The sequence below is a fragment of the Microcebus murinus genome, chromosome 21 (genome assembly GCF_040939455.1).
Source record: "Microcebus murinus isolate Inina chromosome 21, M.murinus_Inina_mat1.0, whole genome shotgun sequence".
Lineage (NCBI taxonomy): Eukaryota > Metazoa > Chordata > Mammalia > Primates > Cheirogaleidae > Microcebus > Microcebus murinus.
The window spans coordinates 26,980,253-27,004,670 of record NC_134124.1 but is presented as its reverse complement, the minus strand read 5'-3'; the positions used below and the strand labels follow the sequence as shown (position 1 = coordinate 27,004,670).

Here is a 24,418-nt window from a genome sequence, read left to right as displayed (position 1 = left end):
TTTTAAAAGATCAGTGTATTAATTTGAGAAACACTGAGGTCATAACAAAATGCATCTCACAAATTAACACAGATTGTCAAAAGCTCATATTAGGAGAACCTTCTGCGCTGTTAACTTTAAATTTCTTTTTAGAAAGTATTTTTTAAACTATGAAGGCTACATTAAAAAAAATGTCAATTTGTCAATTACACGATCATGACTGTAACAGGGAACAAAATGAATTCCTCAACATAAATACAAGTTTGCTCCTAACTGACAAACCTGAAAAGGCTCTGTTTTACTATAGAGTTCTTCGTAAAGGAGTCGCCACTTATTAACATCGTCAGTTAATTCCGCTATTGTATTTTCTTGTCCAGATTTTCTGCATGGAAAAATTAAATAAACAGTTTATTTAATTTATTTTTTTGAGACAAAGAGTTTCGCTCTGTTGCCCAGGCTGGAGTTCTGTGGTGTCAGCCTAGCTCACAGCAACCTCAGACTCCTGGGCTCAAGTGATCCTCCTACCTCACCCTCCAAAAACCAGTTTATTTTAAAAATAACATCATAGCTGACTTACATGGCACTCAGGTTTTAACCCTAGATTACCTTGTTTCTTCATCTTCCAGTTGTTTCCTAAAGCCCTCCTCTTGTTGCTTAAGTTGGTTCTGCAAATCAGTTATTTGTTTAAGAGAAGAAACTGTGATTTCTTTAATTTCTGCTTCTTTAAGTGCCGACTTGGTCTGCAGATCTAGAAGCATCCTTGAGTTTGAGAGAGAAGAGTTCACTTAACTTTACAGCCATGTCAATTACTTTTTCTTTTTAAACTCAAGGATCTCTTCAAGAATTACAATTTTTAAGTGACTAAATTCTTAATTTCCAAATTAATATTACCAAAATTCAAGCCATGGGACAGTTTCCTGTGTCACTAAATGGCTCTTTTTTTTTTTTTTTTTGAGATAGAGTCTCTCTCTGTTGCCTGGGCTAGCGTGCCGCCTTGGCATCAGCCTCGCTCACAGCAATCTCAAACTCCTGGCTCACGCAATCCTCCTGCCTCAGCCTCCCGAATAGTTGGGACTACAGGCATGCGCCACCATGCCCGGCTAATTTTTTAAATATATTTTTAGTTGGCCCCTTAATTTCTTTCTATTTTCAGTAGAGATGGGGTCTCACCCTTGCTCAGGCTGGTTTCGAACTCCTGACCTTGAGGGATCCTCCCGCCTCACCTCCCAGAGTGCTAGGATTACAGGCATGAGCCACCATGCTTGGCCACTAATTGGCTTTCAACAACAATAAATTGTCTTAATGGTTCTAAGACCATTATTTATTTATTTGTTCTACATACCTTGCATATTCTTGATTTGCACTCTCAGTTGCCAATATCTGATGTTGAACATCCTCTGCACTTTTCTCAGCCTTGGCTACTTTTTCAAGTAGTCTTGCGTTCTCTAGCTTAAGATCTTCTATCTCACTAGCTGCTAATGCTTTATAGCTTATCAAAAAGAAAAAAAATTAAAACATTTTTCTAACTACTATATAAGTGACATACAGCTGATCAGTTTACACTTTGTATACTTTTAAGTAAAGCAAAACCTTATATTTACACAGGTAAAAATTCAGTGTTCTGAGGTAAGTATATGCAATTGCTCTTTGTTCAAAGGAAAAATGTATCAAATGCTTAACTATATGTAGGAAGTATGCATACAGAGATTTAAAAAAATTAGCTAACAAACATGAAAATTACTACAAGTCAAAAACTACATATAATCCCTGCACATATTGTCACAGAGGTTATGGTCTTGTGGGGAAGATGGGGAAATGCTTCTCTTGCTCTTTGTTTAAAAAAAAAAAACAAAAAGGAATAAAAATCTATAATTAGGCCGGGCGTGGTGGCTCACGCCTGTAATCCTAGCTCTCTGGGAGGCCGAGACGGGCGGATTGCTCAAGGTCAGGAGTTCGAAACCAGCCTGAGCAAGAGCGAGACCTCGTCTCTACTATAAATAGAAAGAAATTAATTGGCCAACTAATATATATAGAAAAAAATTAGCCGGGCATGGTGGCGCATGCCTGTAGTCCCAGCTACTCGGGAGGCTGAGGCAGGAGGATCGCTGAGCCCCGGAGATTGAGGTTGCTGTGAGCTAGGCTGACGCCACGGCACTCACTCTAGCCTGGGCAACAAGTGAGACTCTGTCTCAAAAAAAAAAAAAAAAAAAAAAAAAAAAAAAAATCTATAATTAAATTTGCAATAAGTGTTATGAAGGAAAAGTACAAAGAACTGTAAGCTAATGCAAGAGGTGAACCTTCATTCAAAGGCCTTTCTGAAGAATTTATAGTTAAGCTGAGACATGATGGGTAAAGGAGTCAGCTAGACAGTTAGGGGAAGGTATTTCAGAGGATAAAGATGCATATATGCTTAGAAGCAGATACAACATAGTCTATTAGGAGGTGAGACTGGAGTCTGAAGAATAAGAGGCAGGAACAGAAGCTAGAAACATAAGGCAGGCCATGACCACAGGGCACAGTGTGTTTACCTAAGGGAAAAGGGGAGCCATTGACAATCTCACAATATGTGTGTATATTACTCTAGAGATCTGAGGAGGATGAACTGGAGAAGGGGTAGGAATGGAAAACTAGAAGATCAACTGGACAATTATTTCTGTATAAATGTAGTAAGATTATCGGGTGACACTGAATGCCCATTTATGGTTGGTGATTATGGAATTTAATCATACCAATCATCTTGTGTGATTGTGCTTTGTTCACAGACTTTTTAAACTCTTCCATGCTCATATTATATTTGGGAGTGCTTATGTCAGAAATACCCTTCATCAGTTGAGAAGTATGCAGTATTAAAAACAAAAACAAAAGAAATACCTTTCAAACTGAGCAGTAACATCCCCAAGGTTTTCTACTGTACTATTATACTTTTTCTGCAAAAGCATGGTGGCCTGACTGTTAGCAGTATTATTTTTCTCCAGTTCAGCTTCTTTCCTAAGAAAAAGGAATTACAAGGAACAATTACAAGAAAAAGGAATTACAAGGAACAATTACAAGATAAAACATTAACTATAAATAATTACCCTAAGAAAGAAAATAGTATTTACCTTTGAAACTGTGAATCATATATTTCCTATCTTCATCTTTGAACTATCTGCTGGATAGCACAAATTCAAGTTTATGACCCACTTCTTTTTTTTGAGACAGAGTCTCACTCCCTTGCCCCCCAGCTAGAGTGCCATGGCATCAGCCTAGCTAACAGCAACCTCAAACTCCTGGGCTGAAGCGATCCTACTGTCTCAGCCTCCCAAGTAGCAGGGACTACAGGCATGTGCCACCATGCCCGGCTAATTTTTTCTATATATATTTTTAGTTGGCTAATTAATTTCTTTCTATTTTTAGTAGAGACACAGTCTTGCTCTTGCTCAGGCTGGTTTTGAACTCCTGACCTCGAGCAATTCGCCTGCTTCGGCCTCCCAGAGTGTTAGCATTATGGGCGTAAGCCACTGCACCTGGCCTACATTCCTTATTCTTGTAATGCTGATGTCCAGTAATTTTTAGAAAATATAAGTAGTAATGGAGCACAAAACTTTGGTAATTTGTTTACTAAAAACTCTTTAATTAAATCTCTGGCCTTATAGGAAAAAAAGGGCAATACTTTTAACTCTGGCGGTCTTTCTTGTTTGCATGTACATTTTTTGTGTGTGCTTTAACTCTCCATTACTTACTTGTAAAATAATTTCAACCGCACACACTCACATGAATGATGTGAGAATCCTAATAAAATATACTTAAAAATACTTTTTAACATCTGAAGTCACACATAAACATGAGGTCCTATTATTACAAACCCTTTCAGTTTTTCTTCTAGGAGTTTGAGTTCTTCAGCTTTAAATTTTGTTTCTTTTTCCAATTGCTCGACCAGCCTTTCGGCTTGTTCCTCCTTTTGCTGTAATTTATCGAGCTCATCCAGTGCTTGCTTTAATTCTTCCTCAAAGAGATTCCTCTCTTTAATCATTTCCTCTTGAAAAGAACATAGCTTCTGCTGAAGACTAGAAGATAATTCCTATGTCCAAACAGAAAACCATCAAAAGAATTTAAAATGACATTGTGAGGTTTTACTAAGAGACAAATAAGAAGTATAAATAATTAAGTATGAAACCTAAATTCAAGAGTTTCAAGGAAACTTAAAATAATATAGAGATAAACTCATTTTTATTCATGCATTATATACTACACCTTAACATTGTGGCAAATATCATTTCAGGCTTTTTTTCTGTGCAATGCACACACAATTCTTATAAAACTAAAATTATGTTTTATATCTGTTTTACAACTGGATTTTATACATACTTTGATATACTTTTCTCATATATAAAAATGTATTGTGATTTCATAGGTAAAATTTTAAGTTGTATAATACACAAATACATTACTATTATGAAAAAATTCTAACATTTACAAATGAAGTAAATACTATCTTTCATTACTCCCCATCTCAATTTCAGTTTTCCTACTCTAGAAATAGCCATTAGTTTGGAATGTATTTGTCTTCTGATCTTTTTCTGTATTATTTATATAAATATATATATTTTGGATATAAGTAATACATACTCTGTGTAAATAAATGTCATTAAAAATTTTTTTTTTTTCCAAGACAGAGTTTCACTTTTTGCCTGGGGTAGTGGGGTAGAGTGCCGTGGCATCAGCCTAGCTCACAGCAACCTCAAACTCCTGGGCTCAAGCGATCCTCCTGCCTCAGCCTCCTGAGTACCTGGGACTACAGGCATGTGCCACCATGCCTGGCTAATTTTTTCTGTATGTATTTTTAGTTGGCCAATTAATTTCTTTCTATTTATAGTAGAGACGGGGTCTCGCTCTTGCTCAGGCTGGTTTTGAACTTTTGACCTTGAGTGATCCTCCTGTCTTGGCCTCCCAGAGTGCTAGGATTACAGGTATAGGCCACCATGCCCAGCTCATTTTAAAACATCTTAAAGATAGTTGTTGAGATCTTTCCAGGTCAGTATATATAGATCTATTTAATTCCTTTAGCAGTTGCAGGTTGACCAACAGTATACTATTTCACATAAGTGCATGCAAGTACCTGTTGGCTCAACTCTCACCAATGTTTTATATTATCAAATGTTTTAACTTGTGCCAATCTTGTAAGTGGGGAAAATATTTCCATTTCCTTGGTTACTAATGAGATGGAGCATCTTTTCATGTTACAGGCCATTTGAATTTCTCCTTGAGAATTATCTATTTCCATCCTATGCCCAAGATTTTTAGTGGACTGTCTTTTTTTTTTTTTTTGTATTGATATGTAAAATGTTCTTTATGTAATCAGGATTTAAAAAATTGTTTTTAAACAATTTTCTCCTGAAATTAGATACTCTTTTACAAGATAACTGTAAATATCTACATAGCCTACATAACACAAGACTATGACAGAAAATTTTTAAAAAATAATTTCCCTATTTTGCTGTTCCTATTATTTCTAATTTTTTTACATTATTAATAACCCTGTGGTGAACATGTGGTAATAATATGTAGCTAAATCTCCAGCATATCCATAATTATTTCCTCAGGATAAGACTCTTAAAAATAGAATTGTTAGATCAAAGAACAAACACAATTTAAAGGTTTTCTGATACAAAGAACAATTTATGATGTAGGTTTTTTTTTATAGTGTGGTAAACTACCTTCTCTTGTTGCAAGAGTGAATCAGTTTGTGACTCTTTTTGCTGAAGTTTTTCACATTCTTGGTTTTTAAGAATAAGCTTCTCTCTTAAGTTTTGCATCTCAGCATTTAGATTTTCATCCTGTTCTCTATTCCTGTTTACAAGGTCTTCTATAGAAGGGAAAACATTAAAAATACTGTAACTAGATACTAACATTAACTTTGAGAAATCCAGACTCCAATTATATTCCATTATACTGCTTATAGCACATTATTACAGAGCAAGTGTTTCCAAAGAAAAAAACCAAAACTGTGACGTTTGTATCACCACTATATATATATAAAAAATGATATATTATGTATTATATAATATACATATATAATATGTTATGCGGAATAAAACCTCCCACTGCTTTAAATGGCCACCCAGTGGAAAAGTTAAGAACTGCACAATTGTATATATTTCAATCTAGACAAATAACACTGTATTGAAATAAAGAGAACATAAGAATAAAAAATTTGAAAATACAGAACAGGGATTTTTGTTGTAATTTAGATAACTATATTAAAAATTGTTTTTATATATCAGTATTTTTCTTGACTAGTAAGTGTGTGTAACACTTAGCTAAAGAAAAGTATGATAGCTATATAAATACATTACCTTTTTCGTTTTCAAGCAGCTGACATTTAGCATTCAGGTCTTCTACTTGTTTAGACAACATAATATTTTCCTCAAGAGACTGCTGAAGGCTTAAAATTTCATGATTCTTCTCTTTCAAGTTTTCTTCTAACAGGGCGATATCTAGCTTGTATTTTTCCACTTGATCTGATGTACAACTGCATTAAAACAAAATTATTTTGAAGAGCACATCTATTTAGGCACAGAGAAAATTAACAGAAAAGTAATAAAAATGATGTATTCATCAATATTTCATGAAATGAGGTCCAATTTAAAGCTACTGCTCATTATTACCTAATTTCTTCGATGTATTCTAAGAGTTTTTCTGTTTCAGATTCTCCATCAATCTTGTCTTTTTCTATTGAAACACTAAAAAAAATTGCATATGTTAATATACATTAGTTTATTTAATAATCATATATAATGCTTATGTATCATATACTGTTGTATTAGGCAGGCTGACTCTGGAGTCTAAACTCTTAACCATTATTTTATGTGACCTCTCAAGTTGACAATTTATAGTTAAACAGTAGACTAGAATTTTTATTTAAGTGAAAAAGCTTTCTGAATATATTTTGCCAAAAGAGTTATGATGAGGAGAACCACCACCTACAATGTTCCAAGTGTTAGAAATAATTTTTTTTTTTTTTTGTCTTTCCTGCTTTCTCCACCCACCCAGTATACTAAATAGCTTCTGTGTGCCATAAAACTTTTGTTCCAGACTGCCTGGAACAAATTACTTATGTGTTCACCTCCTTCAAGCTACCCAATTTAATAAAATAGACAAGAGACTTAGACTCCTAACAAAAACAGATATATGAATGGTCACAAAGCACATAAAAAGATGCTTAACATTAACAGTAACAAATTAAAATCATAAATGAAATACAACTTCACACCCACTAGAAAGGAAAATCAAATAGACTGACAACATCAAATGTCTGTGAGAATGTGAACTGAAATTATCATACATTGTTAGTGGGAGTATAAAATAGTATGAACACTTTGAGTTTTTTAAAATGTTGTACCTACATACTACTTCATGACTCGAGAATCCCACCCTTAGAAATTTATCCAAGTGAAACAAAAACATGTCCACAAAAAGACATAAAACATGTTCATAGCAGTCTTATTTATAATAGTCAGAAACTGGAAACAGCCCAAGTCATGATCAAATGAAGAATAGTAAACAAATGAAGGCATATATTCATATAGAAGAATTCTACTCAGAAATAAAGAGGAGAAATTTACAATACACATAACAGTATGGATGAATCTTAAAAAATTATATTAAACAAAAGACACACTCTCCCTCTCTCCCCTTCCCTCTTTCTCTCTCATAAACTGTGATAAACATCCCCCAAAAGAAAAAGCTAATTTATGATGATGTAAGTCAGAAAGTAGTAGCAGGGGTGGGGAGCATTACAAGGGCAATAGCAGCAGGGCAAGAAGGGGTATAAGGAACTTTGTGAGGGGATGGAAATGTTCTCTATCTTGTTTGGTTAATGGTTACACAGGTGCACACAACTGTCAAAAGTCATCAAACTGAATACTAAGGCTCTGTGCATTTTGTTCTATGTAAATTATAGCTTGGTAATAAAAAGAAGGCTAATCCTGCATTAATCCTGTACCAGTGTTTCTCAACTTTGCTGTAACTACCACCTCCATAAAATTATGAGACCTTTCCTATTCATTATTACAGAAGATGTACACCAGAAGGATTTTAATTGCCATAAACTTCTAAGTACAATACATTCATACAATTTGCTAGGATAAAATGTTTGGGAATGATTAGGGCTCAACTATCACTTAAAGAAATAGGCCAATTACGGCCGGGCGCAGTTGCTCACGCCTGTAATCCTAGCTGTCTGAGGCTGAAACAGGTGGATTGCTCACGGTCAGGAGTTCGAAACCAGCCTGAGCAAGAGCGAGACCCCATCTCTACTATAAATAGAAAGAAATAAATTGGACAACTAAGATATATAGAAAAAATTAGCTGGGCGTGGTGGCACATGCCTGTAGTCCCAGCTACTTGGGAGGCTGAGGCAGGAGGATCACTTGAACCTAGGAGTTTGAGGTTGCTGTGAGCTAGGCTGATGCCACGGCACTCACTCTAGTAGTCTGGGCAACAAAGTGACACTCTGTCTCAAAAAAAAAAAAAAAAAAAAAAAAAAAGAAAAAGAAACAGGACAATTAGGAGGAGGAATGAGATAAGTATTGAAGGAAAGGTGAAGTCTCAGCCAATAGTAACTTGCTAAGGGAAGCCAGTGGAAAATTAGTTATGCTTATTTTCTCTTTCTTTTTAGTTACTTACAGGTTCTCCTCAAGTTGGGCTATTTTCTCTTGAGACTCTTTGAGATTCTTCTGGGTAACCTGTAGCTTCATCTCCATGCCTTCTTGTTTAGCTATCATACTCTACAGAACAGAGATATCTGTTTTAGGAAATGAGAAATTGTTCAGATCCCCAGATCTAGACCCAGCAAACTTACTGAAGGTAGCACTCACCCTCATCTTTATTTCTCTTTTGTTTCTAAGTTTCATTAACTCCAGGCTTAGAATTCTCAAATTCTTCTGGTTACCATTTTCAGAAAACTAAATTAAAAAAAACGCACAAATAATTCAGAAATATTTTTTGCTAAGTCATATATAAAATCACATAAATACTGATTATTCCACCCATCACTGGAGCTATTATTTGCTAGCAATATACTGGTAGAGAAAACAGCCTTTGACCAATAATACAATTACTGAGTGTACATTACGACTGTTCTTATCCCTCTTTTTCCTTAACCACTTCGGTACGAGCGTCGACTATAGTCGATAGCCACAGATGAACGCGCACAGCAACTTTAGCCAACAGCCATGATATAAAGGCACACAGCCGAGCATTGACTTTAGTGTTAAAAACAAAACTTGACTTTTCTAATTTTTCACTTATCAAAATAAAATTGTGAACATTTAAAAATAATGTCATGAAAATATATATATATATATATATATATATATATATATATATATAACCTATTCTGATTTGCATTACAAATAAAGCTGCCTGTAAAGTAAAACAAGCTTTCAGTGCTTTAAAGTTTTCCTTACCACACAAGAACAACACGGATTCGTCGTCAATGCACAGCACAAACTATCATGTGGACTATGCGTGCCGGCTGTGGGCAAGGTTTCATGGCTGGTGAGTGCCGTACCTAAGTGGTTAATGTGACTTGCTGGTTTATTTCTGAAAGGTAGTTTGGGTGGTCACTTACCTCTATATGCTGGAAAGTCCAATGCAAGGCTCTAAAGCCTCTAAGAGAGGATTTCTTGATGTGTGTTTGCTTAAAATGAATCAAAATCGCCTGGTGTACTTTGAAATATGCAGAATATAGGATCCATCTCAGGCCTACAAAATCAGAATCTCCCTGGGTGGGGCCCAGGAATCTGCTCCCTTCCCTGTGTTTGATTCTAGTGCACTCTTAACTCCCTTTGTAAGCAAAGAGCCTAGCACATCACAGGCCCTGAATAAATGAATCTTACTAAACTGAACAGTGACTTTTATCCTCCCTCTAATCCTATAACCAACAGGATGATCACATTAATCCCTTTAAGTTCTATTAGTATATTACTAGTGATAAACACAATTTATCTATTGAGCATATTTAGTCCATCAATTTATTTCCCACTTCATTCCCAAAAGGATTTGAAATGGAAGCCTGCTGTTATGCTATTATTTGTTTCAAAGAAAGGTCTTTAAAGTGATTTGTAGATGTAAATTCTGTAATTTTTATTAATAGTCTTATTTACTAGGGGTGATAAAATGTCAGATATTAAAACAAAAAGTAATTTGCTTATAACTCATTTATGTGTCAGGCATCCTCATTAAAAAAGATATAATTTTTATTTGAAACAGCTTATCACTTAAGGTACATTTAATGAAGGAAAAGGCTAAACCAGAGCCTAAAACTCTCAAATATCTGTAATGAGAAAAAAACCTGTTTGTTATTTATTGAACTGTAAATGTTATCACAAGGCTCAAATACCTTAGATTTTAGTAGTTCATTAGTCCTTGTCAATTCAATAAGCTGTTTTTCCAGTGAAGCATTATTTGCAGAGAGCGATGTTTTTTCCCTGACTGCGGCATTTAGCTTTGCTTCTACCTTCTCCAACTCAGTTTCCAGGTCCTGGATCCTCTTGTCCTGACCAGCACGCTCCTGCACAAGAACACGAATCTGGACGAAAACAAAGTGATAAATAAATGATTGACTTATACAATACCAACATAAATAGGTGCTACTGATAATCAAAGCATTAAAACTTCTGGAAAAACCTCTGATTTTGACACTATGCTCATAGACATTCTAATTGTACTAGCTCCTAAATATGTTTTTTATTTCAAGAGGGCAAAGCTGCGCTTTTAAGTATACTGTTGTAGGCCTCGGCAAGCCATCATCCTTGTTTCTACTATCAAGATTAAAACAAAAACAGCCAAAACCCTAATATTTGTCAACAGAAAATACACAAGCCAGAAGACAGGGAAATGACATCTTTAAAATACTTAGGAGGAAAAACCTGCCAACCTAAAATTCTATACCCAAAGAAGTAACTGATATAAATGATCAGTTCTCATCCTGGCTTTGCAACTCACTCATTAGCTATCTCGTAAAGACTAATTAAAGAATCAACCCCTACATCATTAGCATGTATCCTCAAAAAAATTATAGTCAATATTTTTAACATAAATACAAAAGGATCAGAGCAACCAGGCAAAGATTTGCAGATACCTTGACGTATTCTTGGTCCTAAGCCAACATTTGACTGGTGGGTTTTAATAAATCAAAAGAATATGTCCATCAGAAGAAGAGTTGGTCAGAAAGGGACACATGGAAAAAAGACTGCCAGAGAAACAAAGTTGGCAGTGAGCAACTTAGCATGGTTTAAAGATGTGGCTTCTTTAGGTCAGTGCTGCTTGATAGAAATTTCTGCCATGGTGAAATACACTGTCTAGTATGGTAGCTGCTCACTACAAATGGCTACTTAGCACTTAAAATGTGATTAGTGCAACTGGGGAACTGAGTTCTTAATCTTATTTTAATTTGATTTAATTAGTCATATGTGGTGAGTGCCTACCATATTGGACAATGTAGCTCATCCTTGAAGAAGGCATATACCTATTGTGCAGAACAATGCACCAAGTTAGCATAACTTCACTCTAATCTAACTAACCTGCTAGGCCTGCACGCTCACCAAGCAATCCTCTAGCTATGCTTTCTTTACACAGATTAGCATATGGGAAGCATGTACATGATGAGTAGATGTAAATATTTGTTCCACACATCTAATTGTAATAAACTGACATATCGATTTTTAGTTATCAGTTTTTCACAAAATAGGTTATCTTGAATCTGTCCCTTGGTATGCTAACAAACTTGACTTGGTCAGCATACTACACTAGAGGTTAGATAGGCTCTGAAATATGGTAACCAAGCTAAGAACCATTCCCCTGTAGGCACTGGTCTAGATGGCAAGTTTGCATCACTGAAGAACTCAAACTGCAACAGAATCTTCATCTTTTAACTCTGTGTAACTTGAAGTAAGTTGAAAGTGTTGCTTACCTCTTTTTCTAATATCTTCAAATCTTTACCATTCTTTTGAGGTTCCTTCTGTTTAACAAAGAACAATTGTAAATGACTTTAAGTGCCACAAATATCACAACCAAATTTGATATTTAGTTACCAGAAAAGATTAAGGGATCCAAATAGTTAATTTCTAATTTAAATATTGCACTGAGTCTACTAAACATTTTGTAGACCACTTATCTGATAAATAAAGAAGAAAGTTCTTAAAATCTCAAAATATTTCAGGTTTAAAAGCTTCAACCCCAAATAGATCAGGCTTTTTTCTAACAAGCTCAATGAAAAGAACAGGTAGACCTTTAATAACTACCGACTACCTTATTTCTAATGTTAAACAGCAACACATTTGGAATATTTAAATTATGTTACCTCAGAAAGAAAAAACTCTTCCAAAAAAAAAATCAACTTAAATTTTGATATCCAAAGAGAAAAATAAATATACAGATGCAAAGAAATAAGAAAAACTGAAATAGCACAAGCTCTGATTCTAATGTTCTCACTGCCTTTATTCTAAATAAGACATACAATTTTCACACATCTTTTTATACCCAGTAGTCTTTCTGACACAATGGCTAGAAATAGAATATCTATCTTTTCCATCTAAAAATGGAAGAAAAAGCATAAACATCTTGAACAAAATCTGTTTTACATATTTCTAAGTTTTATTAATTTCACACCCAATGGCATTTTCTATCAGTGAAGACCTATTACTTTGAGGCTCTACACAAATTTGTATGTAATTTAGTTTTCTAAGGGGGTTTATGAATTCTATAATTAATTCAAAATTTCAGAACAGTAAGAAATTCAAGTCAAGCCATTTATATCAATTTTTAAGAAGAGTATCTATTTAGTCCTGCCCTCTCAAATAAAATACAAGCCACATAATTTAAAAAGTAAAAATGTTAATACATGTATATTTATTCAACCCAATATACAGTATATCTCAATTCAGATATTAAATTTTTATCAGAAATTTTTACATTTAGATTTCATAAAACATACAGATGAAAAAGTAAATTCACATACTCAAGCCGTTCCAAAAACATTTAAAAGTTTTCCACTAAGAAAATTGAGCATATTTTTAAATATACATTAATTAAAATAAAATCATATTAAAAATTTAGATTTTTAGCAGCACTAGCTACTTTTCAAGTACTCAGTAGCCACATTAGCTGGTTGCTTCTATATTGAGCAACTCAGCTCTATATTATAGAATCAGAGACTTAGGTAATTGCCAAATGAATGAACCGTCTAAGCTTAACCTGTAGCTTTGGTTTCCCAGTTCTGAATCTTTTGCACTCTAAAATATCTATTAATTTGTACAACTCCTTAAAAAAGTACCTTGTTTATGAATGTATAAAAACAGTAATAGCAGGCTCTTGCACAAGTCATAAGGCTATTAAGAATTTAATCTCTCACCACTCCTTAACAGTTTCTGAGTTGTAAACCTTTAGGCAGTGGAATTTTTTTTCTTTTTCTTCACCAATACTCACCCTTTCCCACAAACAAAACCAAAAAAACCTCAAATGGTAGTAATTAATAAAGTATCACATAATTTTGAAAGGCTTACTAGGTAATGTAAAATTTATTTAGATATAAAAAAATAGGCTGGGTGTGGTGGTTCATGCCTGTAATCCCAGCACTTTGGGAGGCCAAGGAAGCAGGGCTGCATGAGGTCAGGAGTTTGAAACCAGCCTGGGCAACAAAATGAGATTCCATCTTTACCAAAAATTCGCTGGGAGTGGTGGTGCCTGCTTGTAGTCCCAGTTACTCTGGAGGCTGAGGTGGGAGGATCTCTTGAGCCCAGGAGTTCAAGGCTGCAGTGAGCTATGATCGCACCACTTTGCTCCAGCCTGGGTGACAAAGTGAGATCCTGTCTCCATGCCATCCCCCTCCCCCACTGCCAAAAAGACTGAGAAATGGAGACCATTTGGTAATTGTTAAGTAAGGACAGATTTAAGCACAATATATTTGGTAATATCCTAGGCAGAAATTAGAGTCTTAATGATAATTTTTTTCATTAATTTACAGATTTATGTATAAACTTGATTTATATACTTAATTCATTCTCATCAAATACAATACTTTTAAGATACATTTTCACTGATACAGTTATTAAACCAACTAGCATATAAAAGTCTCTCACCTTTAATTCCAAGGTCTTGACTTTCCTAGCTGAAGCAGGCAAGGTGGCATCTTTGTCAACACTAGGAGTTTGTTGAGATTCTACCGAACAATGAATTGTATAGATCATGGTTTGTGTTTATGAGTTTTAATCACATACAAAACACAATTTCCATTTCTGTATTTCTATTGTAATTATTAAGCAATATAAAGTTATTCTTTTAATTGTACATTTCCAAATTATTAGTTGCATATTTTTTACACATCTAATGCCTTTCTGATTTTCCTAATATTCCCTGATAAGAAAAGTTAAGGTAATTACCAAAAAGGAAGCTGCATACCTATATGAATTTCTTGCTGAATTTTCCTGGTTATACAACAATGTAATAATGAAAGCATTATTCTGTACTTGACTTTTTCAAAAATCTATCAAATAAGAAAATTTAAACATAGCTTTAGCTTTATATTTTGAGAAGTGATATTGCGTCGCTAAGTTTAAATACTGATGCTCATAACTTTAAAACTTACGAGAGCATACCATTATTTTGAGATCCATTACCTTTTTGTTTTTTAAATCTTTGTGATTTCTGAAAGGATACTGGTCCTTTCAATACTTCCGATGTTTTAACATCATAAGCACCTGGAGATGGTGCACAACCTAGAGGAAACATAAAACATTCATGTATCATCTAATGTTATTTATGATCTTAAGTTAAAAACATGTCATAATAATGTGAATATAAATGTAAAAATGCCATTAAACAAACTGCTTCTGTTTTTCAAAATGTAAAAGTAGCATCCATTTAGTATTACAAAGGTGGTCTCTGTATGAAGAACAGTTATCATCTTGTCCTTTATATGGACAAAGGAACACAGGCAACTGAACAAAACAGGATAGTTTTGGGACAAACATCATGTAATAACAAGCAATGTGGCTTTGTTATTAAGGACTGAGTATAAGAAATAAGACATTTGGGTGTCAGTTAACTCTACTCAAAGAGAATCACTGAGGTAGCTACCATTATTTTCCAGAAATAAAGCAATTAAAACTGTCTAGCCCTCAAGATTTAGCCTAGAATAAAAATTTATAGTGATAATCCATCTACAGCTAATATAAACACATCAGACCTACTGATAGTGCCAACTGTAATTTGAACACACAGAAGAGCAATCATGCTAAAAGTAACTAGAATTTTTTGAGCACTAAATGCCACGCATTATGCTAAGCATTTTATGGATATTTAATTAATCCTCACAAGAACCCTGTGATAATTTACAGATAAAGAATTTGAGGCTTAGGGAATATATATGGCTTTATAAAGCCATGTTATGTAAAGTACAAACTTTACTAGACAATATTTCTATGTTCCAGAAGTTTATACTGTACAACTTCATTTAACTGGAGTCCCAAATCTGAGGCTATTTCAGAGTGTTTACACATATCAGACTTGAGAAGGGGCTCTTATGATTTACAATAACTAAAATACCATTAGCATAAAGCTTTAGCTGATTGGGAACCAACAGATTAATACTATTCTCTGAAAAGCTATTTTCAGAAAATATAGTCTAGACCTACGGTCTCCAACCCCCAGGTTGCAGACCAGTACTGATCTGTAGCCTGTTAGGGACTCAGCCATAGAGCTCCGCGCCCCCCCCCCCCCACTTCCTGTACATCCATGGAAAAATTGGAAGGAGGGTGCACACAGCAGGAAGTGAGCAGTGGGCCAGTGAGTAAAGCTTCATCTGTATTTACAGCTGGTCCGCATCACTTGTATCACCACCTGAGGGGCTGTGTCCCTGCATGAAAAAACTGTCTTCCATAACATTGGTCCCTGGTGCCAAAAGTTTTGGGGACTGCTGGTCTAGAGTCTTATGCAAATAAATAGGAACAGCAGGAGCTTTGACCATTCCAAGGCAACAACTGCTGTCCCCTAAGTGCTGGTCAAATGGTAGATAGGAACCCATTAGATCTTGACTAACACTTTAAAAACAAGTAAAATACAATAGAAAATAGTATGACTCACATGTAGCAAGGTTAAGCATTGCTTTGTAGAACTTTTTAGTTATATATGCAGAAATAAAAAAACATATCCTATGTAGGAATATAAAATTTATTTCTCACTCTGGGAAATAATTTAAAAAGCATTAAAGTCATTTACCAATTCCTAGTAACCATAAGCTTTCACCAATTCTAAGTGACCATAAAAATTCTATTAATGATAGAATTAAGTTTCCATTCCTCTATCTGGAATTACTATCATTTAGATATACTGACACAAAGACTTCAGTCCTGGACATTTTCAGATCTAAGTGTGGTCAATAAAGGGTAGAGATAGTGGATTTCTAGTCAGGAAGGAGAGTTTCAAGATGAAGTATGAAATTCACACATCTTAAACATCTATTTTATTCATTTGGGGTAGGGATGGAGAGAGAATGGAGAACATATTGGATTTTTTTTTTTTGAGATAGAGTCTCACTTTGTTGCCCAGCTAGAGTACTGTGGCATCAACTTAGCTCACAGAAACCTCAAACTCCTGAGCTCAAGCAATCTTCCTGCCTCAGCCTCCCAAGTAGCTGGGACTACAGGCATGCGCCACCATGCCCGGCTAATTTTTTCTATGTATTTTTAGTCGGCCAAATAATTTCTATTTTTTTAGTAGAGACAGGGTCTCACTCTTGCTCAGGCTGGTTTTGAACTCCTGACCTCGAGTGATCTTCCCGCCTCGGCTTCCCAGAGTGCTAGGATTACAGGCGTGAGCCACTGTGCCCGTTCAACATAATGGATTTTAATGCAAATAGAAGACTTCAGAGGAAACTGCAGACAATATTAATGTTATGATGCAGGGCCTATGATTATTCTCATTTACTCTCTGCACTTAAAGATGCTTCTGTGGAAAAGTGTGAGAAGCACTTGGCAAGCAGCCAGAATTAAAAACAAAATGATGTTGAATTCTAAAATCCTAGTCCATCACTGGGTCCACACTCCCAAAGGAGGTAAGGGCCAGCAAAATATGGGACAGTAGACAGTGACTAAGCAGCATATGCAAGCTGAGAACAATTAAGACCACGCTTAACAAAAAACTCTTCCCTAAAGACTCTACAGAGTCAAATTTAATAGTTAATATGGATTTGGACTCAAAAGGAACTAGGTTGAAATCCATCCTGTATACTTACCAACGCTTTGTGAGACTGTGGCACATGCTATTTTCATGTTCTGTGCATTTTCCCTTACCATCACTTACATGCACTACATCATATATATAACTTTTTAGAAATCTGGGGAGAGGGGACATCAGACAAAATGGGATATCTTGGGAGATATCAAAAGCTTTCTGGAACAACTTACATCTTCATCAACAACGACCCAAAGCTAACATAGGCAGCCAATATTTATATGCAAACAAAACATTTTATTAAGTATTACATTAAATAAATGTTTCAAACTTCCAGATCTCTATATTTTCTATTTATTACTTCTACCTAGAATGAACAGTTCACCTTCTGTTTTGCCCGGCTAAGTTTCATTTATCCTTTAGACCTCAGCCTGAATGTCACTTCTAGTTTTCTCCGAATTCCGTAATCAGGCTAGAAAACTCCCTCCACACCAGCCTGTGCATACATATTTTTCCTATCATATAATAACTTTTTATTTAGCTCAGGATTGAGTTTAACAGTATGGAAAATAAAACATAGAAAACGTGTTGGGGATTTGGGAGTAGTTTTGTAATTAGCCAGATCAAGGTTCAAATCCCACTGCATCTGCCAATCAACAGACATTGCTATACACTAGATACCTTGTAGACATAGGGAGAAGAGGGTGAATAAGAACATTATACTCTCCTTTTCTAATACAGCTTTAAGTCCCCTGGAAAGTACTTCGATCTCAGATTCTTCATTCATAAAACAGGAATAAAAAATATTATCTACTTCATAGTATGGTTGTGAAGATTATTGGAGTAATATGAGAAAGCACCACAGTGCCTCACACTCACACAAACTAAGCATGAAATAAATAACTAGTTTTATTCCTGAAATTGTGAGCCTGAAATATTTACCATTGGTAGAGCCAGTTTAATCTATTATAATAAGGCAAAAGCAAACAAACATACAAACTCTCCTGAAAACCACACTTCCGACAGAATTTAAGATGTGAGTTCTTCGAGAATACTTGGGAAATAATATGGTCTTTGAGATTTTGTAGTTTTTTTTTTTTTTTTTGAGTCTTGCTCTGTGACCTGGGCTAGAGTGCTGTGGCATCAACTTAACTCACAGCAACCTCAAACTCCTGCCTGGGCTTAAGCAATTATCCTTCTGTCTCAGCCACCCAAGTAGGTGGGACTACAGGCGCATGCCACCATGCCTGGCTAATTTTTTCTATTTTTAGGAGAGACAGGATCTCACTCTTGTTCAGGCTGGTCTCCAACTCCTGAGTTCAAGTGATCTTCCCGCCTTGGCCTCCCAGAGTGCTAGGATTACATAGGATTATACGCATGAGCGCGCCCAGCCAGGTCCTTGAGTTTTTAAATTAAGAAAACATGCTTTTGCACTCTGGGAGGCCAGGGCGGGTGGATTGCTCCAGGTCAGGAGTTTGAAACCAGCCTGAGCAAGAGCCAGACCCGTCTCTACTATAAATAGAAAAAAATCAATTGGCCAACTAATATATATAGAAAAAATTAGCCGGGCATGGTGGTGCATGCCGGTGCATGCCTGTAGTCCTAGATACTCGGGAGGCTGAGGTAGGAGGATTCCTTGAACCGAGGAGTTTGAGATTGCTGTGAGCTAGGCTGACGCCATGGCACTCTAGCCCAGGCAGCAGAGTGAGACTCTGTCTCAAAAACAAAAAAAACAAAAAAATAGTCCCAGCACACAGCATCAAAGGCTTCCTGTTTATTGTGCTTATGCATTGCAGGGTTTTAGATCACATGACAGATTCATGGAGTCCGGGGTTCGTAAGCCAATTCTGCCAGTTTGGTTGTGTAACATTGAGCAACTTTAAAAGTCCCGGTCTTTTTATAATAAAATAATGAACAATCTCTTAAGGTTGTTGGGGGATTAAAAAAAAAAAGTAACAATTCAGGTAAAGACTTACTATGGTGCCTGAGATGTATGGTAAGTAGCCAATGTCAGCCTCTAATAATTTCATTTTTAGTGTTTTCAGTAAGTGCTACCATTATAAATTTACACCTATAACTGCCTTTACCAATCTTCCTTCTTTTTATGCTCAAATGGAATATCCAAAAGAAATCCACAAATTCAGATGAAAATACTCAAATGTTCTTATCAGTGAGGCCTTCTCCGACTCGACTTATCAAATAGCTACCAATGCCTCCCCGTCCATGCCCATTCCCTTAACCTGCTTTAGTTTCTCTATATCGCTAATCGTTTATTGACAGTACTGCCCACCCAAATATAAGCTCCGCGGCGCAGGGACTGTTTCACTGCTGACTAGTGCTTCGCACGTAGTAGATGCTTAGTATGTATTTGAGGGAAATGAATCAGTTGAATGAACCCCATCCCAGCCCTAAAATCTCCTCCAGCTGGTCTCCCCATGAAGGAAACCGAGAGGGACAAGGGGCGTCAGAGCGTATCCCGCCCCCCAGCTCCTTCCCCCTTACGCACCGGAAGGGTCGTTGAATCGTTTCAGGGGCGCCTTAGGAAAGGACATGCTGACGACCAGCTCTAGAGGCCGAAAAGTCACGGCTACTCCTAGACAACTGCCTTCAGGCTATTACTGCCTACTGGCTTCAAATTCAAATTTCCCCGAACACTCCCCGCCCACCTCTAACGTTACCCAATTGGATAACAAAACCCTGAGGCACACCAATCCCACACCGGAATACTAAAAGCGACGCTGGGCTTTAGCTGTGTCCAATTAGGTGGTCTGTGGGTTTAGGCTACCAGCCAATAGGAGACTGTTACTGTTCCCCCTCCACCCAATCATTTCTGCTGTTAATCTTAACCTTCGCACAAGTAGCATTTGCGCAGGCGCACTTTTACAACTGAGACGTTTGAAAATCTGCATTTTGGCGTCATATAGGTGACAGTGTAGTGAGTTCCTGGGTCTCTGGTTCCATTCCTCTCCCATCGTTCCTTGGCTGCAAACTTTTCTGGATTCCAGTTCTTTTAATCCCGGTCCTACCAGTGTCGTAAATGGCCACTGAAATGGAAAAACATACGCCCGGACACCAGCTTGCCGTCCTGCGCATGTGCCGTGATCCGAGAGGCGGGGTCGGAGCGTAACCTGAGCGTGGGACTCCGCGCCTGCGCTCGGCTCGCTTGGTGCGGCTGCAGCCGGGAAGCGATTGGATTATGTCTGCCCCATTTGAGGAGCGCAGTGGGGTGGTTCCGTGCGGGACCCCGTGGGGCCAGTGGTACCAGACCCTGGAGGAGGTGTTCATTGAAGTTCAGGTGCCACCAGGCACTCGCGCCCAGGATATCCAGTGTGGCCTGCAGAGCAGGCATGTGGCGCTGGCGGTGGGTGGCCGCGAGATCCTCAAGGTAGCGGCAGGTCGGGGCTTGTGCTCAATTTCTTTTTTCCGAATTACCTAGCCTTAACGTTTACTGTTTCCTTGGAACAATTTTTGGATTGCTGGAGGGGTCCTTTGGATGGCAGAAAGAGAAAGCGATTATATTGACCTGATCGGAGCCCACATCCTCGGGACGAGTCTTTGACTTGTGGAAATTTGAGGAGCCCAGTTTTCTGTTTTATTTTTATACCAAGTGGGACGGCTTCTTTTGTTTCTGAGGGTCTTCATCTGGGAACAGCCTAACTAGCTTGTTAAAAGAACAAATATTTATCGTATACTCATATAGGTGCCAAGAATATACGGCGAGATAGAAAAGATTCCTACTCTCAAGAGATTGCGCTCTGGTAGGGAGGCATGAGTGATAAATATGCAAGTAGCTACAGAAAAGTACAACAAAGAAAATAAAAGCTAGGATAATGGGATAAAGATTCAGAGATGATGTCAGGTGATTTATTTCCTAATCAAAAATTAGAAAGATCCTGCATGTTTGTAGTGTGGTCAAGCAGGTGGTGAAGTGTGGGAAGAAAATAGTACCTTATTTATTTTCACCAGTGTCCTTTGGCTCTGGGATCCGCTTCTTCCTTGTTCAGCCTGTAATTACATTTAATTAACAAGTTGAAGTTAGATTACTTTCTCAGATTAGATGCCTATGATGTTTAATGGCCGTGTCTGTAGTGGTGACGGGTAACTACTAGGTAAGGTACCGGACTCCACCCGTTTTCTAGTTTTGTAACCTTGGGCAAGTGTCTCTTTTTCATACACAAGGTGCAGTAATTATAGTACCTTTTTTTTATAGGATTGTTTTGAGCCTCACATAGTATTCATGTTTTGGAAATCTTGTAGTAGTGCCTGGTCTGTAATCTCATACTACATGTTAGCTTTTATTATTTTATATAAAATGAATTTGAACATATACATTCTCCTTTAAATTTGTATTTTGATTACTTAAAATAAGAGTTTGTGAAAAATCAGTCACAACTAAACTGAAATTGAATCTACAGTATGAGCTTTAAATTTTTTTAATGCCATTCACCCAACAATGTGATTGAACCAGTTTTTTAAAGTTTACCTAAAAATATGGCATTTCTTCATAGTTTTAGCAGGAGATCCTTCTAGTTCATTTGAATTGTTAGAATTAAAGCCTTTCAGACATTTGGCTAATTAGTGATCAGTAGTATATCTGCATCTTCTAAAAATTAAGGTGCCCTCATCTTAGAGAGCTGTGTGTTTTTTTGTCATGATAAATGTTCCATGCAATGTAAACTAGGTTTCATTTCATTAGCTAGGAGGAAATATAGCACTGAACACCTATAAATGTGGTGAAATGGTATAGGATGTGGATCAAGTAGGAAATTAGGTAAATCATAGTCATGAAAGCTTTATAAAAATCAATGAAATGCCATATTTTTAGTGTCTTAAATGTTTATTTTTCAGGGCAAACTCTTTGATTCTACAATAGCTGATGAGGGAACATGGACTTTGGGTAAGGATAACTATTATAATTCATAGAATCTTTTTTAAAATTTTGTCTTGGAACTTAGTATCTTTTCCATTTTTGTATTAGGTCCTTTTGTCTTTGTAGCTTTGAAAGCTATAATAATAGAAATGTGTTGAAAACAATTGTATGTCAAGATTACCTAAAGGTTTTTGGAAAATATAATGATGAGCTCTTTATTTGTGATTTTTTTTTTTTCTTTAGAGGATAGAAAAATGGTTCGTATTGTTCTTACAAAGACAAAGAGAGATGCAGCAAATTGTTGGACTTCTCTTCTAGAATCTGAATATGCAGCTGATCCTTGGGTCCAAGACCAAATGCAGAGAAAGCTTACATTAGAGAGATTCCAGAAAGAAGTAAGTTGGATGAATGTATGAATATGTGTCGTCAAATATCTAAAAATTACAGAATAAATATTACTTGAAATTAAAACTCAAGAATCATGAGAAGTTACAACAATTCTTCAGAAGAATTTTGAAAGTAAATGATTAGAAAAATGGTCCATGTATGGATTTGATTTTTTAAAAATTTTCTTTAGAGAAACTTATTTGTGTTATGATTTCTTAGTTTAAATTTACTTAATGTACATCAGTAATAAATTAATAAACTCTTGTAAAAATTGGATCAGTATAGACTTACATAGTGTAAAAAGTTTCTGAAAGTCCCCTTCACCATAATCCCCCATTCCACACATCTGTCTCATTCTCATTTCATATATTGGGCTTATTTGTTTTGTTTTCAACATAAATGGAGGATTTTTTGTGTGTATATTGTTCATCAGGTTGCTTATTCATTTAATAGTATGTCTTGGGTCTCTTTCCCTCCTAGTACATACAGATAAAACTCATTCCTTTTAACTATTCAGAGTATTCTCTAGTTTAGATATATCATAATTACTTAGCTATTTATTTGCCTTTGATATAATTTAGATTTTTCTATTTTTCTCCATTTTAAATAAAGCTATGCTTCTCTGTGAAACTACTCAAGTGTTCTAAGATAAATATCTGGGAGAAAAATTTACTGTGGATCACAGTACTTCTAAAATTATGATGAATAATTTATATCTATATGACAGTGATTTCCAGATGTATATCTCTAGCCTGGACTTTTCTCCTGGATTTTGGACCTGCATATCCGTGTCTATTTGGCTATCTAACAGACATAACAAACTCAAATGTCCAAATTGAACACCCCGGCTTCCTTCCTAGCCTTCTTATCTCAATTGATGGAAACTACTTGCTCAGGTCAAAAAAAATTGAGAATAATCCTTGATTTTTTTTTCCTCTTATACCTATACTCTTATACCTATCCAAATTGTTAGGAAATCTTACTGGCACTACCATCCAAATATATTCAGAATTTGACCACTTATCACCCCAAACTCTACTACTACTCTTATCTGGACCACCTTTATTGTCTTGCCTAGATTATTCCAATAGCCTTCTAATTGGTCTCTTCCCTTCTTCCCTTGTCCAGGCACAGCCTTTTCAAAGTAGCAGTTAAAGTAGTTCTTTTAAAATTCAAGTCAGATCATGTCACTTCTCTTCTCAGAGCTCTGCAAGTTGTTCCTCTTTCACTCTAGTAAAAGACAGGGTCATTTAAAAGATCCTATATAATCAGTTATTCCATTATCTCTCTGACCTCCTCTCTTATTGCTATCTCTCTTAGTCATTCTGCTGTAGCCATACTGGCCTATTTCCTGTTCCTTAAGCAACATGCCAGCCCTTTTCCTTTGCCATCCTTCTGACTGGAATGTACTTCCATAGCTTGGCTGGCTTCTTCACTGTTTCAAGTCATTGCTTAATAAAGCATACTTTGATCATCCCATTTAAATATTATAATCTTTTCCTTTATCCTATCCGACTTTTTTTTTCCTATCTCAATAGGAGATCTTTTTTCCTATCTCAATCACTTACCAACTTTTAACAAGCTAGATCGGGGGTTGGCAGACTATTGTCAAATCTGGCCCACTGCCTGTTTTGTGTGTGTGTGTGTGTGTGTGTGTGTGTGTGTTACTAGAATACAGCTATGCTCATTTGTTTGTGTACTGTCTTTCCAAGAGTAGTTTCATACAGTTGAGTAGTTGTGACAGAAACTATGTGGCCTGTAAAGACTAAAATATTTACTGCCTGGCTCTTTACAGAGAAGTTTGCCAATCCCTGCACTGAGTAATTTATATTTTTTATTTGTCTTCTCCTGCTGTAATGTAATCCACTAGAGCAGGGATCTTTGTGTTGTTAACTCTTGAGTTCCACATGCCTCTAATGGTATCTTCCAAACAGTGAGAGTTCAATAAATGTTGAATAAATGAAATCC

The 24,418-nt window shown here is 36.2% G+C and overlaps 2 protein-coding genes across 5 annotated transcripts in view; one reads left to right on the top strand and one right to left on the bottom strand.

Moving 5' to 3' along the window:
* Positions 1 to 225: 225 nt before the first annotated feature.
* HMMR (hyaluronan mediated motility receptor) lies at positions 226 to 19,846 on the bottom strand. The gene is made up of 15 exons (XM_012753000.3): positions 19,700 to 19,846; positions 14,640 to 14,738; positions 14,103 to 14,182; positions 11,936 to 11,983; positions 10,364 to 10,552; positions 8,838 to 8,924; positions 8,647 to 8,747; positions 6,627 to 6,701; positions 6,315 to 6,490; positions 5,676 to 5,824; positions 3,825 to 4,039; positions 2,851 to 2,967; positions 1,322 to 1,468; positions 586 to 738; positions 226 to 361 (listed from the first exon to the last, which is right to left on the bottom strand). The coding sequence occupies exons 1-15, from the start codon at positions 19,743 to 19,745 to the stop codon at positions 226 to 228; spliced, it is 1,818 nt and encodes a 605-aa protein (XP_012608454.2). The 5' UTR covers positions 19,746 to 19,846.
* Positions 19,847 to 20,100: 254 nt separating this feature from the next.
* Positions 20,101 to 24,418, top strand: part of NUDCD2 (NudC domain containing 2) — a 34,991-nt gene continuing 30,673 nt past the window's right edge. Inside the window, exons 1-3 of one of the 4 annotated variants that reach the window (XM_075996262.1) lie at positions 20,101 to 20,578; positions 22,042 to 22,090; positions 22,382 to 22,458. In XM_075996262.1, coding sequence (XP_075852377.1) covers positions 20,390 to 20,578; positions 22,042 to 22,090; positions 22,382 to 22,458 — 315 coding nt within the window. In that variant the 5' untranslated portion in view covers positions 20,101 to 20,389. Of the gene's footprint in view, positions 20,579 to 22,041; positions 22,091 to 22,306; positions 22,459 to 24,418 lie in introns of all 4 variants that reach the window. The other 3 variants (XM_075996261.1, XM_075996264.1, XM_075996263.1) reach the window with 3 other exon arrangements.